The 19296-nt window shown below is 45.3% G+C and overlaps 2 protein-coding genes across 7 annotated transcripts; both read right to left on the bottom strand.

Annotated features, from left to right (window-relative positions):
* Positions 1-27: 27 nt before the first annotated feature.
* Positions 28-17129, bottom strand: LOC113648526. 5 transcript variants are annotated; one of them, XM_047811069.1, is made up of 15 exons: positions 17026-17129; positions 10637-10791; positions 9024-9115; positions 6144-7882; positions 5911-6045; positions 5095-5224; positions 4856-4984; positions 3699-3803; positions 3426-3589; positions 2743-2893; positions 2091-2648; positions 1868-1953; positions 1657-1783; positions 1382-1488; positions 28-1202 (listed from the first exon to the last, which is right to left on the bottom strand). In XM_047811069.1, exons 2-15 carry the CDS (start codon positions 10651-10653, stop codon positions 996-998), a joined length of 3747 nt encoding a protein of 1248 aa, XP_047667025.1. In that variant the 5' UTR covers positions 10654-10791; positions 17026-17129; the 3' UTR covers positions 28-995. The 5 variants fall into 5 exon arrangements, with proteins under 5 accessions (XP_047667025.1, XP_047667027.1, XP_027011551.2 ...); XM_047811071.1 differs by lacking the exon at positions 17026-17129 and having other exon boundaries at positions 9010-9115; positions 10637-10966; XM_027155750.2 differs by lacking the exon at positions 17026-17129 and having other exon boundaries at positions 2091-2645; positions 10637-10966.
* grnb (granulin b) lies at positions 11156-19260 on the bottom strand. Of its 2 annotated transcripts, XM_027155771.2 has the most exons (15): positions 19053-19260; positions 17703-17771; positions 17109-17249; positions 16882-17019; positions 16693-16788; positions 16428-16557; positions 16294-16341; positions 14370-14461; positions 14089-14227; positions 13852-13976; positions 13529-13765; positions 13127-13405; positions 12741-12974; positions 12399-12632; positions 11156-12190 (listed from the first exon to the last, which is right to left on the bottom strand). In XM_027155771.2, the coding sequence occupies exons 3-15, from the start codon at positions 17247-17249 to the stop codon at positions 12053-12055; spliced, it is 2031 nt and encodes a 676-aa protein (XP_027011572.2). In that variant the 5' UTR covers positions 17703-17771; positions 19053-19260; the 3' UTR covers positions 11156-12052. The 2 variants fall into 2 exon arrangements, with proteins under 2 accessions (XP_027011572.2, XP_027011582.2); XM_027155781.2 differs by lacking the exon at positions 13127-13405.
* Positions 19261-19296: the final 36 nt, after the last annotated feature.

The following is a 19296-nucleotide window of genomic DNA, read 5'->3' as shown; positions in this document are numbered from 1 at the left end:
GTGTTAGGCTTTCTTACACTATTACAGCACAATTCCAACTAGGAAACATATTGAATACGTTCATGTTGAAATATATGTTAAAAACTAAAGAGCAAGAGCTTCTTTCCTTGAAATCTTTTGAGACATTGTTTGGCTAGTTAGGGATCAAGTCATTCATTCACTGACAGCAAGATTAAGGCTCAGGATATTTAAGAAGAAGAAGAGGCAGGGGGGCATAGAAGCCTTTATTATCGCCACATATACATTACAGCACAGTGGAATACTTTTCTTTACATACCCCAACTGAGGAGGTAGGGGTCAGAGTGCAGGGGCAGTTATGATACAGCGCCCTGGAGAAGGGAGGATTGAGGGCCTTTCTCAAGGGCCCAGCAGTGGCGGCTTGGCTGTGCTGCGCCATGAACCCTGATCCTCCGATCAACAACCCAGAACCTTAACCAGTTGAGCCACCACCGCCCCTGACTGTTTCTTGCTGACCTCATGAAGCAGTTATAGTCCATCTTAAGCCTAGTGATTCTGAACATTAGGTCTTTACCATGACTTTGGCTTTAAAACTTCCAATAATGTTCAACAAAGCATTTTGAAAAGCATTCGCTTCACAAAGCCAGACAGGTGTGTTTATTTTTTGTAGTTATTGAGTTTCGTGATACAGATTCGTAGTCAGAAAAAGTCTACACTCGATAATACAGCTGCTTAATTTCACCTTTTTCCTTAAAAAGGAAATTCCCTTTAAAAAAAAAAAAAGTATACAGCTGAGAGGCTCGTCAATGGACTTTTATCTCCCAAGCACCAGAGGGTGCTAAAAATTTACAATTCCTCTCCTTTAAGAGGAGCGATAGCTGTACTAAGTCTGTGGTATATGTTTGCTCTGGAAAATGAAATTGACAATTGGGACAAATTATCCAGACAATGATTTGAATTAGCATTGAGCACTCGTTCACCAGTTTGGGAAAAAAAAAGAAATTAAGCAAAGAACGGGAATGTAGTGTCCATGGTTTTCAGGCTGCCAGAGTGGAACAGGTGTCCGATTGCAGTCCGTCAGCCTCTCGAGTCTCCATTTTGCCGTCTCGGATCCTCCAGGTCCAACAGGTGCTGTAGTCCGGAGCAGGGACACACAGCAGCCACATGCGCGACTCCAGAACCTCGGTGTCAGGAGAGACAAGGTTCCCATCTAGCGTGGATAAACTGAACGCTCTCATGGAGATCTTGTGTTAAAACACAAATGAGACGTCATCTTAGCCTTGCCATATCGGATTTTTCTGACAATCAGGTGTTGAACGAACATCTCATTTGATATCATAGTAATGCATAAGTACAAAATTTTATTACTTGACAATAAATTATATCCAGTTGAACAACATTTCACTCGAATCGGACACCTCACCTGTGCGCTTATACCGACGGCGACATGACCTAGCTTTACCCTTAACCTCTCTCTGATCCTAAAAGTGTCTCCACTCACATCCTCCACCCAGATATCCACCCCGAGGCCTACACACAAACACACATTCAACAACAACAACAAAAAAAAAAACAGTATCTCAACAGTGTTTTAATGGGTTTGTTCAGAGTTTAGTGAAAGACCTTAAACTAAAAACCTAGGGGGAAAAAAAGCTAGGACATCACAGGAGATTACCTGTTCGACCCGACTAACTTTACCTTCAAAGATGCACGAAGGCGGCTGATTGGTGGAGACAGACCAATCCACGTTGAAGCTCTGCTCGTCTGTAAGGCTGCTATAAGAGGAGAACACACCGGAGCTCAAGTCATCCGACCAATCCGAGCCCTTTAAAGAAGAATAAAAAAAAATTGAACTACAGACAGGAAAGACAAACAGGACAGAAGATACCTGGCAACCTGAGATGTGCACCTTGTCAGTAAACTCCGCCTCTGAAGCGCAGATGCTACGATGGCAGGCCAGAGTTAACCTGGAGTTTCTCTCACACAAGTTTAAACCTGTTAAGACAAAAACAATACAAATAACAAACCACTGGCAAAGTGAACGCACTAAAATGAGGTCTTCTACGATATTCCAATGCTGTCAATTGTTTTTTTTAATGAAGTATATTTCAGCAAGTTGAGGCTTGACTCACTTGTCATCACAGAGGGTGCACACTCCTCCTCCTCCTCCTCCTCCTCCTCCTCGGTATCTGACCAGTCATCCTCACGATGTTGCCACTCAGAACCGCAGAGGATCTGCAGGTGGTGAAACGGCTCCCACTCGCCCTCGCTGCCCAGCTCTCTCAAACTCCCCAAATCGCTCTCCACCTCTTCATCGCTCTCTTCTTCCTCTTCCTTCCTCATCCCTACAGCTGCCCTTGCTCTCCATAGGTCTTCAGACGAGCAATTGTTCTCTCCGTCTGGGTCCTTCTCATCTTCAGAGGGCGTGTATTCGTTTCTCAATCCCCACTTCTGCATCCATCTTTCCGTCCCGTCCATCTCTCTATCGCTGTCCTCGTACGTGTCTTCAGAATCCGTCCCGTCCTCCTCGGCTGCTCGATCTCTCCATCTGCTCACCCAGTGAATTCTGGGAACAGAGAGCTCTGCTGAATTAGACACCGCTGGGGGTTCGGGGAGAATGTTGTGTGGGCAGATCTGGTGATGGGGCAGATTCCGCGATGCTGATTGTACAGGATCAACGAGGCCTCCTACTACACACACACACACACACACACACACATTCACATCCTATCCGAAAATTCTACCAGCATCAGCCTGGTAAGCGCACCTCTAAACACCACCGACCTGCTCGCAGGGCTCTGCTGCTTTTCTCCAGCAGCTCCTTGGCCGAGTCCCTCTCTCTCGGCTCCTTGACCAATCCCCCTCTGATGACATCACAGGTCAAGGGGTCACAGCCAGGAGGGATCTCCCACAGAGGAGCCGGCTCACTCACAATCTATACCACATTTGTTCAGAATCAGCGTGAACTTTTTAAACACACACTGTATATAAAACAAGGCACATTTTTCTTACTATTTATGTATTTATATCCTTGTTGTTCATGTACTTACTTATTTAGATATTTAATTCACCACTTTATGACATTCATTCATTCATTCATTCATTTTCTACCGCTTATCCGAACTTCTCAGGTCACAGGGAGCCTGTGCCTATCTCAGGCGTCATCGGGCATCGAGGCAGGATACACCCTGGACGGAGTGCGAACCCATCACAGGGCACTCACACACACTCTCATTCACTCACACACTACGGACAATTTCCCAGAGATGCCAATCAACCTACCATGCATGTCTTTGGACTCCACACACAAGGCGGAGGCAGGAATCGAACCCCCGACGCTGGAGGTGTGAGGCAAACGTGCTAACCACTAAGCCACCGTGCCCCCCCCCCCCCTTTATGACTTATTTACTTAATTTACTCCTGAAAGTTAAATCCTGTGTTCAGTTCTGTTGCTTGGGGACTCTTACTTTCAGGCAGAGTGGGTGTGTGTAGTAGCGCGTCCATGGCTGATGGCCACTAAGCATGTGCAGTAACATACAACAGCTGCTCCAGACGTCCGCTTTGTCTGAGCGAGGATCTCCACGAGCCACCTCGGGAGACATATGGCTTTCTGTGCCACGCAGACCGTTACCTAAAATATTAACACACGCGCACACAGTTTACTGTTAACTGCTGCATTGATATGCAGTTTAAGTAGGTGTGTGTGTGTGTGTGTGTGTGTGTAGTATGTAGTGTGTTACCTCTGAAGGTCTTGGTGCTGTATCCATTCTGGTCCAGCATCTCAGATAATCCAAAATCACACAGGAAACACTCCTTCTTGTCTTTCGAAAGTAAAACGTTGTCCACTATGTGCAAATATAAAAACACACACAAGTACATTTTTTAACGGAAAGCGTTGTTCAGTTTACGAATACCTGAGGAATTGTGTCCTTACTGTGTTGTTTCATTCCTAAATTAATCAGTAATAATAAGAATAATGAGGGGGCACGGTGGGTTAGTGGTTAGCACGTTCGCCTCACACCTCCAGGGTTGGGTTCGATTCCCGCCTCCACCTTGTGTGTGTGGAGTTTGCATGTTCTCCCTGTGCCTCAGTGGTTTCCTCCGGGTACTCCGGTTTCCTCCACCGGTCCAAAGACATGCATGGTAGGTTGATTGGCATCTCTGGGAAATTGTCCGTAGTGTGTGTGTGTGTGAATGAGAGTGTGTGTGTGCCCTGCGATGGATTGGCACTCCGTCCAGGGTGTATCCTGCCTCGATGCCCGATGACGCCTGAGATAGGCACAGGCTCCCCGTGACCCGAGAAGTTTGGATAAGCGGTAGAGAATGAGTGAATGAATGAATAATAATAATTCTTTCAGGTCTATTTTGAGTCTCTGTTTGCTGCGACTTCTATCCTTTCTGACTTTCTTTTTCTTTTCATTTTCCATCCTTAAGCAATCATGACTCCCTGAATGGTTTTCCTGAATATCTTCATTACCTGAGCATATGTAATAGTACGACTATGAGAATGCCGCCGTAGCGATTTGAAATAAAATGCATTAAGGTGACGTGACATACGGCTAAGTACGGTGACCCCGACTCAGAATTCGTTCTCTGCATTTGACCCATCCAAAGTGCACACACACAGCAGTGAACACACACACACCTGGAACACACACCCGGAGCAGTGGGCAGCGATTTACACTGCGGCGCCCGGGGAGCAGTTGGGGGGGTTCGGTGCCTTGCTCAAGGGCACCTCAGTCGTGGCTGGCCCGAGACTCGAACCCACAACCTTAGGGTTTGGAGACAAACTCTCTAGCCATTAGGCCACGACTTAAAGTGGCGAACAGACCACTGTAGCAGCTATAGCTATAAAGATGCCATTAAAACTCAGGGTAATGTCGTGTGGAACGCTCACCTTTAACATCCAGGTGAATCACCTTTCTGCTGTGCAGATGTTCCAGAGCCTGCAGCACCTGGCAGTGGTAATAAAGAGCCAAATCTTCAGGAAAATGCCCTCTTGTTTTTAGGAGCTCTGCCAAAGAGCCTGAACACAGGGAGTGAGAAAGAATTTCAGCGATGACTTGTGTTGAAAGTGATGCCTGAATGTGTACATGGCTCCCTGGTTCCTGTGACTTAACGTAAGCAATAACGAACCTGTTTTAAGATCCATGAAGAGGACGACGTTGTGTCCTTCACATACAGCCCCGTAAAGCTGAAGGACTCTCGGTGAGTCCAACCTGCTCCATGTTCCCACTTCCTCCCAGCTGAAACTGCTTAGAGGAATCTGTAGACAGTTAGATTGCCACATGGTGTAAGAGAATAACACCAATAACCCTGAGGCTAATTTCAAAATAACAGCACATTCTGAATGTTTTACATGTATTAAATAAGGTCTTACTTTTTTATCCATTTATAGTTGCATATAACACTATAGAATATCATGAAAATAAATATGTGTATAATGAACTATTAATGGGGGGCACGGTGACTTAGTGGTTAGCACGTTCGCCTCACACCTCCAGGGTTGGGGGTTCGATTCCCGCCTCGTGTGTGTGGAGTTTGAATGTTCTCCCCATGCCTCGGGGGTTTCCTCCGGGTACTCCGGTTTCCTCCCCCGGTCCAAAGACATGCATGGTAGGTTGATTGGCATCTCTGGAAAATTGTCCATAGTGTGTGAGTGTGTGAGTGAATGAGAGTGTGTGTGCCCTGTGATGGGTTGGCACTCCGTCCAGGGTGTATCCTGCCTCGATGCCCGATGATGCCCCGTGACCCGAGAAGTTCGGATAAGCGGTAGAAAATGAATGAATGAATAATGAACTATTAATATGGAAAATAATCCGCATTAGAACGAGCACATTAATTCTGACCAATCAGAATTGAGCACTTTGATGATTGGACAACAAATCAACAACTGTGTGTACCACAGAAAAAAAAAACATCCAGTTTATGTGTTATGGAGTGTTATCTTACCCTTTTGGCTGCACATGTAAAGCCAGTTTGTTTGTCACGAACGCTAAACACATCCCCATACGATCCATTCTGTACGTGGCGAAGCATGGAATATTCCCGGCCTTCCCGATATTCAGAATGTTTTGCCTGTAAAAACTGAGATAAACACTGAGAGTTAGTCTCAGATCAAACCAATTTCTGAAAGTATTAAAATATTATTTAAAAAAAAAATGATATGAAAGTTTTTTTTTTACCCTTTGAGGATGGAAAAGAAAGCCTTTGTTTATTTTGACTTTTTCATGAATTCCTTCGTGTTCTGTCTCTTTCATCATCTCATGGAAATACGGTGCGATGCGATAGCGATCAGCATGAGTCACGACACCCTGTAGCTTCCTCCATGTTAGCGTAGGACAGTCGTTAAAATGAAAAAGGGAGTCTTGCTCTTTATGTCCGTAACAGACCGCGTCGCTACTCTGAGGAAAAGCATTGTACAGGTCACATGCATCCTTATCAAAATAGCCAAGTGGAGAGTCACAGTGTCCTGCCTCAAAATGGGCATCCGAAGAGTCACAGTGTCCTGCCTCAAAATGGGCATCTGAAGAGTCACAGTGTCCTGCCTCAAAATGGCAAACTGGGGAGTCACAGTGTCCTGCCTCAAAATGGGCATCTGAAGAGTCACAGTGTCCTGCCTCAAAATGGCAAACTGGGGAGTCACAGTGTCCTGCCTCAAAATGGGCATCTGAAGAGTCACAGTGTCCTGCCTCAAAATGGCCAATTTGAGGATCACAGTGCCCCACCTCATAATGGCCAGTTGGAGAGTCACAATGTTCTGCCTCAATTTGGCCAATTGGAGAGTCACAATGCCCTGCCTCAATATGGCCAATTGGAGAGTCACAATATCCTGCCTCAATATTTCCAATTGGAGAGTCACAATGCCCCACTTTAATATGGCCAATTGGAGAGTCACAATGCCCCGCTTTAATATGGCCAATTGGAGAGTCACCATGCCCTGCCTCAATATGGCCAATTGGAGAGTCACAATGCCCTGCCTCAATATGGCCATTTGGGGAGTCATAATGCCTTGCCTCAAAATGGACTTCTGGCAAGTTGCAGTGAACTGCCTCAAAATGACTGTCTGATGTGTCACATTGTCCTGCCTCAAAATGGCCACTTAGAGAGTCACAGTGCCCTGCATCAAAATGGCCAAGAGGAGAATCACAGAGTCTTGCCTCATAATGGTCAGTTTGAGAGTTACAGTGCCCTGCCTCAAAGTTGCTGCCAGAAGCAGAGCTACCATGTCGTTCTGTAGTGGAGAATGAGGATACCAAATCATAGTCAGTGATATAACCAGACGCAGCTGAGCCTGAACACGATGAGGCAGAACCCCACTGTGCCTCAGCAGAGCTGTTGGAAGAATCAAAGCTGTCTGAGTCAAAGCTCTGTTCCCAGTCGGCATTATGGCAGCTTGAATCGGAGTCACAGGCACCGGACTCACTTTCGCAGGAAGAATCTGACCCGAACAAGGCTTCTATGCTGCTGTCCATTTTTGCAGTCTCAGATCTGAGGTCTTGAGGTCCGCTGCAAGCTTTTTCATCAACCTCTGTATAAAGACAAAGCGAATCCCAGTCGCGTGATACACTGGAACAGGAAATGGAACCTTTGATGCTTTCAGCATAAATGTACTCAGATTCAGGGTGAAAACCGAGCTGTGAGAACTGAGATCCTCCAGCGCTGGTGTAAATATCGGAGCAGCAGCTCACTTCAAACATCCGCAAGCTGAGAGTCGCTACACTGCTGTTAGAGTTATCGACGAGGGCCTGCCTCCCTTCTTCCATCTTTAGAGATTTCTTTCTTGCACTAGTTCTCCGAAGTGGCCGCCCAAATTTAGAGAACACTTTTTGCCTCCTTGCCCCTTCCGTGACTGTTTCAGGACTTTGGGTTCGGAGTAGGCCGTGTTTGACGCTTGATGAACAGAATTCTTGACACTGCTCGGCTACGATAGAGGAAATATTTACAATGAAGGACTACATTACTACTTATAACCAAATTAGTACCACAGTACTGTTGAGTTCTTGGACAGAAGGTGATGATAAATCTTCTGACAGCAAAGTGGCTATAAATATCAATATTTATATCAGTATTAAAGGCAGGGTTTCCGATTTTTGAGAAATGCTTCAGAAAACTGAGTCGGGCCGAATAATAAACAAAAATCAAAACAAACGTGTAGCCAATGAGCAGAAAGGGGCGGGGCTTGTCAATATGCTGCGGAGAGTGTGTTCAGTGCGCATGTGTGACATTAGCAGAAAGCGGTTTTAACATCGACATGGAGGATAAAAATAAGGAAAGAAAGACTTACGATAAGGCAAGAAGTAGGACGTGTTAATATAGGATCAGCTTTCCAGCGCTGGAGAGAACTGAAGGAGCAGGAAGTTGGCCACATATTCACAGGTCGGAGTTTCCCGAGTCAATAACTCCTGAGCTAAACACTGTTACTACACAAATAACACCTCTTTTCTATCGTAGTAATGTAGAGAGGCAGCTACAACCGCGTTTTGTGTAGTAACAGCGTTTAGCTCAGGAGTTATTGACTCGGGAAACTCCGACCTGTGAATATGTGGCCGACTTTACTTAAGACGCTGAGGCGCTTTTTTCCTTCTCGATAGGTGAGTAACGTTGGTTTTGCTTTGTTACACAGAACTAATATATGCCTTTGTCCTTTACATCATTATGCTTGTGTGGCATTTTTGCTTGTTTGTTTATCTACAATCGTATTGTTCTTCCCTTCAGCTATGATAAAGACACGTTTCTTTCCTTAAGTCGCCTGGGTTACGTATGTATGTGTGGGCGGAGCTATCGATACAGGGGTGGGCCTCATTTGGGTTAGGGGCGTGTTTGTTTTGGTGATTTTATATGTCTACATTGGCTTTCAAAAACCGGAGACCCCACCTTTAAGCACAGATTCTTGTCCTGGCAATATTTTGTTACACCGCTAACCATAACTATTTTTTACATTTGTTACATTAACCACATCTCTGAATCCAACCATTTCTGGTACAATAGTACTTTCTTCCTTGTACCTGACCCTTCATTAACCACACCTACACTTTTAACCACACGCACTTTTTTCTCCATACCCTCTGCATGTGCATTCACGGTTGTCTCTGTCTCGTTGAATTTCTGAATCAGAGACTCAGATTCCATTTTTGTTTCATCATCCTCTTCATTACTGAGTGCAAAAGAGATAGAGAAGGCAGGAAGTGAGAAATGCGTAGGTCGTTGATTATATTCGCCTTTTAGATGCAAAACCGCAGGTAACAAGATCAATCAGCGAGACAAAATGACTATTTTTAAGACATACAAGCGAATGTGAATATTTTAAGGTAAAGATTAGCGAATATGAGAGCATTTAATGCAAATGTGAGTTAAAACTATAACAGACGCACGAACATTCATTCATTTTCTACCGCTTATCCGAACTTCTCGGGTCACGGGGAGCCTGTGCCTATCTCAGGCGTCATCGGGCATCGGGGCAGGATACACCCTGGACCGAGTGCCAACCCATCACAGGGCACACACTCTCTCATTCACTCACACACTACGGACAATTTTCCAGAGATGCCAATTAACCTACCATGCATGTCTTTGGACCGGGGGAGGAAACCGGAGTACCCGGAGGAAACCCCTGAGGCACGAGGAGAACATGCAAACTCTACACATACAAGGCGGAGGTGGGAATCGAACCCCCAACCCTGGAGGTGTGAGGCAAACGTGCTAACCACTAAGCCACAGTGTCCCCTGACACAAGAACAGTTTGTACAAATTTAGGGTACGACTAGCAATTGCTAGCAAATTTTCGTTTTTTTTCTTTTGCGACTGTGGGTAAAAGCAAATGCAAAACTATTTCATGGCTTTGTGAGAAAAGTATTTGTTTGAGAGAATTTTATGTGAGCTAAAAAAATAAACGCTAAATCATAGTATGCAAACAAGACGGTAGAATTAGCATCAAATGAGAAGAAAAAATATTACTAATATCTAAATCAATAAATATCCAAATAAATGAGGATTATTGGAACGACCTTTTGAACTGAGGACTATTTTCGAGCACGTTTCTGCTTAATAGAGATAAGCATTTTGTTGACACGCCGACTGTTTGTGTCGGCGTGCATGCGAGATCGAGCGGATAGTGGGATCAGAGCCGGGGTGTATTAATAGCAGAGACATTTTGGTTCAAGCTGCAGCTTGTGCCTCAGCTGCTTCAGTCACTCTCTTCATTTCCAACATACAGCCTCACTTTTCCTCCGCTTATCTAACTACACCCTCTCTCACACTCCCACCGGCTGTCTTACACTCCCGATCTACATCTCATCCTCCTTTGAAGTTCAACCCCTTCTCCCAGCAGACTGTCCTTATTAACGGATTTCAAGGACTTGAATCTCGAACGTTCTCAACCGGTTCGGTACGATTTAATCGGGTCGGAATTGAGAACTTTTGGATTTTTGTACAAACGAGGCTTTGACGCAGCATAAACGTGTACGTTATTACAACTAAATCGGATCATGCTATACTTCACATTTTTACATAAATAACGTACAGTAGATAACCTCATTCCTTACCTGTTCCACACGTCTCATGAGATATTACATGCTCGAGGACGGTTATGTATTTAACCAAATTAGCTTATTAACAAGAACATTCACTCTACACTTAATTGAATTAGACATAAATCGAATTTACGTTAAAGACGTACCGGTGGAAAGAGCCCATTTGTTTCGGCTTCTTCTCCTCGATTTATAGCAACATGAAAGCTTTTGGAGGTTCACTCTTCCTCGCAGTTCATTCACTCTGAAAGTGTGTTAGCCGGCAGCAAACACACACACACACACACACACACACACACACACACTCTGAATGGAACCTAATCCCACTGGCTCACAGACATTAGGAAAGTGTGTGTCAGATGAACGACAGATTTAAACACTAGTTTAAAACTTTAGAACACTAATACAAATATTTTTCACTTAATATCTTTTTCAATGTTTTACATCATGATGATTTTTTTTTCCACTTTACACATTTACAGTCACTATCTCGTCCACCCCCCCACCCCCACCCGAGGTCTCGTCGAAGCCGCCCCCAGATATTCCATCCACGCTTCTGTGGCATACCAGACACATGGCAGCGTTTCGTAACTCGTCTCACAAGCCAATCAGCACGTGGCACACATCACCAGGGGTTTCTGTTTACCTAAACAGTCGTAAAGAAATACTCCATTTCCAAACTATTTATTTCCACACGCTTCTCGCGTCTCATCAGAAACAGAAGATCGATACAGATCCAAAAAAAATTAAAAAAACTTATTCTTGATTTAAACCATGTGGATAATCGTGTCACTAAAAGTTAGTTAAAATCATATCAGGTCTGAAGTCATTTCAAAAGTTTGTTGTTTTTGGAGTTGTGATATTACCCTTTAAAATCTTAACAGGCAGAAACTTTCCGTCATGCGATCAAAGGCAAGTACATTTAAAATAAAGGAATAAAAACACTCCTGATTTTAAGAGGTCAGTAAATTAATATACATTTTCCTTCCTCGTTATAGTAGTCAAGGCAACACTGGATGACTCCGGCTACTAAAATATGACAATCAAGGACTCTGTTGGTCAAAACACCCAAATACGTCGACTTGTGTGCTTCCGCTCGGGTCATAATCCACTGTTAGAGATGAAGGATGAAGGATCGCCGATCATTTTTACTCCCATCCATACTGGCAGCTTGTGTTTAGAGAACTGAAAGCCGTTAGATTTGTCGGCTTAAGGTTTACATACGCGATACATTCGGTTCGGTTTACAATCGGTTTCATACCTGAGGAGAAAAGTTTGAAGAAAAAAAAAATGTTACAAAATCTCGAAAGGGATTTAAATCGGACGCTGCGGCATAAACTACAGCAGAAGACAGAATTTGCAGACGAATGAACTACGTAAAAACATCCTGGAGTGATTCGGTTTGAAGAAAAATCGAAAGTGTGTGTTATCGTTTTGGTGTCGGTTCCTATGTCAGTTATAAACCGCAAAATGATCTCTCGCTGAAAAAATACCAAGAACTGCAAGAAAAAAAACCAACACAAACACGGTGCAGTCCTTCATCCCGATATGGGCGGGAGATTAAGCTAATTAGTAGCGTGATGATGTACAGGAAGGTGTGAATTGTCCCACCATGTGAGAGAAGACACTTTAGTGCAACGTATTTTAGGGTCACAGGCGTATCCCTTAGGGCAGCAGTGCTTCATGTCCTCACAACACACCGCCTAGAGAAAGAGGAAAGGGGAAAAAAAAGGAATATTTGAGAGACACGTGCTGACACTGGAGACTCGCTATGCAAAACGTCTCCACATCAAATTTCGTAGAGCGCTTCTGTGAATGAACGGTTACTATAGTAATGACATTATATATATATATATGTGAGAGAGAGAGACAATTCTGTCCAATCGGATGAGAGGATTTGACAAATGTTACCTGCTCAAATGGACAGCAGGCCCAATCGGAGTCGGACGAGCGACAGCAGGTCTGACTCTTAGAACAACGACTTGTGGCATCACACATCAGCTCATCGTCGTCTTTGTCGGAGAGCACGCGAGTGAGCACGAGAGGGACGGTGTGTGTGGTGGAAGGTTTAACGCAGGTGCCGCTCTGCAGGTCACAGGTGTAGTCGTGAGGGCAGCAGTGCTCGCGGTCTGCACAACACACCGCCTACAAAATAGAATAAATAAATAAATATTTAATAAATAAATAAAAAAAACATCGCTCGCCATACACGTCACCGTACACCATACACTTGAAACCCCACCCCTGACACACCTGGGCCAGCGGACAGCATCCCCACTCTTCTGTGCGTAATCTGCAGCACGTGGTTCCAGTCGCACAGCTGGTGGTGTCATCGCACTTCACGTCCCCGATGCCGCTCGTGACACTTATGGCCGGCTGCTTCTTGAACCACGGAAGCTCCAGGTTTCCCTTTGTGCAGGTGGGTTTCTCCTTACCGCAGGTGTAGCCGCTGGGACAGCAGTGATCTCCGTCGCCACAACACACAGCCTGCAGAGAGACGATCGCTCTGACTACACGACACTCAACTAAACGTACAGTATTAGCGTGATGATGCAAAATCGTCGTTGGTTACGGACGAAGGATTATGTAGAATTGTGAATAGACTATAATGTAACTGTGTGTGTGTGTGAGAGAGAGACCTGTGGCAGAGGGCAGCAACCCCACTGGCTGAGTTTTGCCATGAAGCAGCAGGTGCTGCCTCTGGGGCAGCTGGTCTGTGCGTCACATTTGTGTCCGTGCTGCGAGCCTGACTCGGCGTTAGCACTGGGGTGAGAGAGGGAGCTACGCGTCACACTCAGCGCTGGCTGCTTTCTGACCCAAGGCATGCTGGGTAGAAAAGAGTGTTCGCAGGACTCGTGAGGGACGTCACACTTGTAGCCCTGAGGACAGCAGTGCTCGTGATCTTCACAGCAAATGGCCTGCGAGGTGACAGATGTGTACGTGTGTGTGAGACAGTGCTGAGTTCACGTATACTTGTATACTGTAGACAGTGTGTGTGTGTGTGTGTGTGTGTGTGTGTGTGTGTGTGTGTGCGCGCGTACCCGTGGAAGCAGGCAGCAGGCCCAGGTTCCTGATTTCTGTTTACAGCAGGTTGTTCCCGTTGGACACGCTGAGGTCTCATCACAGTGCTCTTTCTCAGACACCATGACCACGGCGGGTATCTTGGTGACCCAGGGCACGGTCGAGCTCCGATCTGAGGCACTGTCACACGTCCCTGCCTGCACGTTACAAACCGTGTTGTGAGGGCAGCAGTGTAGATGATCCTCACAGCACACAGCCTAGAGAGAAAAGAAAAAGAAACAAACCGGATTCAGTAGGTATGGCGATGACCATAAAGTGTGCTGAAGTAAACATGTGCACCCACTTGTGGTAGAGGACAGCAGCCCCAATCCCCGGTATACATCTTGCAGCAGGTAGTGTCTTGTGGGCATGAAAAGCTCGGGTCACATTTGTCATTGATATTCTGTGAAGGACGTGGGAAGGCGGGAACTTTTTTCACCAAGGGAACGGAGAGAGAGAGAAAGGTCAACAGGGTCATCACAAGTGCCCTCGGTCTTGAGGGCAGCATTATGCACTAGAGTTTAAAAGCCTGAACGTTTACCTGTCGGCTTTAAGTGCAGAGTGGGCGTGGCCTCGACGGTCATCGCATTGAGCTCACTGACCATGTCACAGGAGCCGTGTTCAAGGTCGCAGGTCGTTCCTTCGGGACAGCAGTGCACATAATCCTCACAACAGACAGCCTAAGGCAAAAAAAAAAAAAAAAATTATACTACAGCCAACAACAACAATAATAAATAAATAAATAAATAAATAAATAAATAAATAAATAAATAAATAAATAAAATAAAAAAAGGAAACAACAAATGAAAAGAAAAAACACACGTTGGGCATGGGGCAACAGCCGTAGCTCCCGTTCTCTAGTTTACAGCAGGTTGTGTCATCTGGGCATGTGGACACTTTATCTGGACAAATCACTTCACACACACACACACACACACACACACACACACACACGGTCGTCAAATAAAAGATCAACAAGTACACAAATAATGCAGTGCATCAAAACCTTTCTGCGATATTGTGGCAAAGTTGAAGCGGAACTCTTCCAGGAACTGTGGTTCTCCTTCTGTATCTATCTATTTAGTTTCCTAGAAACAGAATCTTAAGAGAAACATCTTTAAGGTTTTTAATGTGTTTGTTGAGCTCTCGAGGGAAAAACTGAATCGACCATGGCACGGTTCCTGAAACCGTTCCTAATCACATCACTATTATGACCTGATCTCTGTGACAGACAGCTTCACCTGCCTGTGATAGTGATGCCTACCTTCCAGATGCGCTGAGTGACTTGTATGCTTTGGTTTGAGGTGCCAAACAACGTGACGGCAAGGAAGACCATTCTAACCCACGGAAGGCTGCTGGACCTGACGACATTCCTGGCAGGGTGCTCAGGGAATGTGCAGAACAGCTAGCGGAGGTCTTCACTGACAATCAACATTTCCCCGAGCACTGCCGTTGTTCCTACGTGCCTTAAGACAATCCCAAGCCTACAGTGTCCTGCCTCGATGACTATCGTCCCGTCGTACTCACACCTATCGTTATGAAGGCACATCAAAACCCATTTACCACCCTCACTGGACCCCATACGGTTCACGTATCGTCCAAACCGCTCCACGGACGATGCCATTGCCACGCCCTCACCCACCTGGACAATAAAGTCACTTATGTACGAATGCTGTTCATAGACTTTAATTCAGCAATCAACACAATCGCCCCTCAGCACCTGATTGGGAAGCTGAGCCTGCTGGGACTGAACACCTCCCTCTGAGACCTCAGTCAGTCCGGATCGGGAACAGCATCTCCAGCACCACCACACTGAGTACAGGAGCCCCTCAGGGCTGCATTCGCAGTCCACTGCTGTTCACTCTGCTGACTCACGACTGTGCAGCAAAGCACAGATAGGACACGACCGTGGTGGGTCTCATCAGCAAGAACGATGAGTCAACATATAGAGAGGAGGTCCAACCGCTAAGTTCCTGGTGTAGAGCCAACAACCTTTCTCTGAATGTTGATAAATGCAAAAGATGTGGTTGTTGACTTCCGGAGAGCACAGAGCGACCGCTCGCCGCCGAACACCGACGGATCATCTGTAGAGATCGTCAGGAGCACCAAATTTCTTGGTGTTCATCTAGCGGAGAACTTCACCTGGTCACTCAACACCAGCTCCATCACCAAGAACTACTTTTTACAGAGGGACCATTGAGAGCATTCTGAACAGCTGCATCACTGTCTGGTTTGGGAACTGCACCATCTCGGATCGCAAGACCGTGCAGCGGATAATGAGGACAGCTGAGAAGATCACTGGAGTCTCTCTTCCTTCTATAATGGACACTTACACCACACGCTGCATCCGCAAAGCCAACAGCATTGTGGATGACCCCAAACACACCCCTCAGACACACTCTTCACCCTCCTGCAGTCTGGAAAAGGGTACCGAAGCATTCGGGCATCAGACTCCATAATAACTGAACTGTACTGAGCACAACACACACACACACACACACACACACACACACACACACACACACACACACACACACCAACTGTATGGACTGCACAGACCTACACCAAATACACACACTTCCAATATACGTCCATCAACCTGTTTACATGCTGTCTCACATTTCAGTCGTCCAGTCAACATGTGAACGAGTCAAAATCAAATGATTCAACCGAACACAAATGAATTGATTCACTGTAACGATTCTGTGAAAAAGGCATTTTTTTCCCCCGAAACTTGATATCTTACCATCGTTACTGCCTGGGAACTTCACAGATCCCTTATTCACCGCTGCATCTGAAAGGCGAACGTACATACACATGCTCGTTATATTCACGGGCGAGTGTTATCGGTAAGGGGAGGGACAGGAAGTGACGTCATACCTTTGTGGATTGCAGGGAATTTTCTCAAGAGAGGGGTGAAGCCTCGCACGGCCGACGCACACCTCGAGTGAGCAATGTCACACTTTGTGCCCTCGGGACAGCAGTGTCTTTTGTCTTCACAGCACACCGCCTGCACACAAACACACACTACGATGTAAAAGATCGAGTCCAGGAATGCAAACACACACCATATGAACACACAACGGACAAACAAATAGAAATGCACACAGACAAACAGAAAAAAAATAAAAAATAAGACATTTACGTTGGGCATTGGACAGCAGCCCCAAACCCCATCAGGCATCTGGCAGCAGGTCGTGTCATCAGGACATTCAGACTCCTGGTCAGGACACACCACTGCCTGAGTGACACAAATGACCAATTATAAAAAAGTATGATATGATGTGAGATGTGTGTGTGTGTGTGTGTGTGTGTGTGTGTGTGTGTGTTTTACCTGAGGTAAGGTAATCTGTTTGGCACTGACTCTCCTCACCCACTCCAGACTGTGGGTCTTGTTCACACACGTGCCGTGCTCAGTGTCACACAGCGTTCCTTCATGACAGCAATGCAAGTGGTCTGAGCAACACTCAGCCTGCACCACACACACACACACACACACACACACACACTTAGCACATTTTATTACTAATAATAAATAAAATGCCCAAGTTATACGCTTACGTTAGGCAGAGGGCAGCATCCGTAGCCACCCCATGACATCTGACAGCAGGTGTTTCCATTATCACACATTCCTCCATCAGGACAGATGAGAGCGCTGCACACACTCAGCACACACACCAACACACACACTCTCGCATGCATCTGTGACAAAGACACAGCCTCGGTCTTAACATCCACCAGTTTCAACATTTAAACACCGTTGTCTTGCACTAATCGTTAACATTATCTACCAGTTTGTGAGAACGTTACAAAATGATCACAGAATCATTAGATTACGGAGAAACAAAAGCCGTGAAAAGTCTCCGAACTACGGCTGAAGGTTTTCAATACAAGAGGACAGAGTCCGGTGGTTTATCAGGACAGGACACAAGGAGGTGTGTGTGTGTGTGTCAAAGGGATGATAACACTCACACCAAAATAGGTTTTTATCAGAAGACATTTTGAGTTCAATACACAGTGAATGATTATAACTACTGCAACTACCAGTGCTGAAATAAATAAATAAAAACAAAAACAAACAAACAAGAAGGTCCAGACACGCTGTTGGAAAATAAATCACCCACTATTTTGCTAGAAACGTGTATTGATGGTCACCTTTGCTGTAGGCTGACTTCAGATTTCCTTCTGACTGAAGACCTTCACATGAAGTCCTTCAACTTCAACCTAAAACCAAATATACACACAATTACTCATTAAATTAGGTGATATAATACCACGACTAGGAAGGACGAGGTTGGAGACAGCAGGTAGGACACGGAATCAGAATCAGAATCAGGTTTATTGGCCGAGTGTGTTGACACACACAAGGAATTTGGTTCCAGCTGTTCTCTCAAAAGTACAGACATAAATATCACTATACAAGATAATACATTCATTCATTTTCTACCGCTTATCCGAACTTCTTGGGTCACGGGGAGCCTGTGCCTATCTCAGGTGTCATTGGGCATCGAGGCAGGATACACCCTGGACGGAGTGCCAACCCATCACAGGGCACACACACACTCTCATTCACTCACACACACTACGGACAATTTTCCGGAGATGCCAATCAACCTACCATGCATGTCTTTGGACCGGGGGAGGAAACCGGAGTACCCGGAGGAAACCCCCGAGGCACAGACATCATGCAAACACACAAGGCGGAGGCGGGAATCGAACCCCCAACCCTGGAGGTTTGAGGCAAACGTGCTAACCTCTAAGCCGCCGTGCCCCAATATACACGACAAAATAACTTTATTTAGTTACATGATGTGTTTACTGTGTACCATGACGTGCATACTCTTTTGCTACACACTTAAATGTGTATGTGTGTGTGTGTTTCCCTTCACCAATAAAGTGCACACTTTTTAGTGCACAGTAAAGTAAATTGGGACACAGCACATGAACCATTCCGACAGGACATGAGTCCAAAACACAACACAATATTACATATATATGTATTTTTTCTATATTACTGTAAGATTTAACGCACTTGTGCTTCATGATACGAATCTTGAAGGATTTTTGTACAAATCAGTGATTAGAAAAAACAAACTATTGCACCTTTAATACACAATGGGACAGTGTTGTAATATCCTGTTACACAGACATACCATGAAAAGTCTCGATACGAGCTTAAAATAAACGTTTCACTCATTTACTGAACCGAATAATAGAATAAAAAAGGATTAAAATTCGTTAATTCTGTGTGTAATCAAACAAAAAGCTCAGATTAAAAAAAAAACTCGTTCACACGGCGGCTCGGTCCCAAATCGCTTCGTACAGAAAAACTAGTGCGCACTATGTAGGGTTAAACAGCCGACGGCATTCACTACTTAGGGAACCTAACTAGGGACGAACGACGCGTTTGGGATCCGCGCGCTGTTTGAATCAGCTAACTGAGCGAGCTCGTGCAGGAAAAACAAACCGCTTCGGTGTACAAAATGGCGTAGATGAGTAGCTTACCTGCACGTCCCGAGAGTCACGGTATGTTCTAATGTGGGCGGATGGCGCTGATGTGGTAAATAATCCGATGAGGAAACGAGTTTAGGAGTTCACGTGATGTGTGACTCTGTCATATGACTGAAATGGCACCTCCTTACAAAGGCGCACGCGCTCTTGTTTGGGTGAAATGAGAAAAACAAACAAACAAACCTGTTGCATTCGCCTCAAACGCCTTTAATGCATTTAAACTATTTCGTAAAATATG

This window comes from Tachysurus fulvidraco, chromosome 3 (genome assembly GCF_022655615.1).
Source record: "Tachysurus fulvidraco isolate hzauxx_2018 chromosome 3, HZAU_PFXX_2.0, whole genome shotgun sequence".
Taxonomy (NCBI): Eukaryota; Metazoa; Chordata; class Actinopteri; order Siluriformes; family Bagridae; genus Tachysurus; species Tachysurus fulvidraco.
Note: the sequence above shows the minus strand (reverse complement) of the source record. Positions and strands in the feature narration are given on the sequence as shown.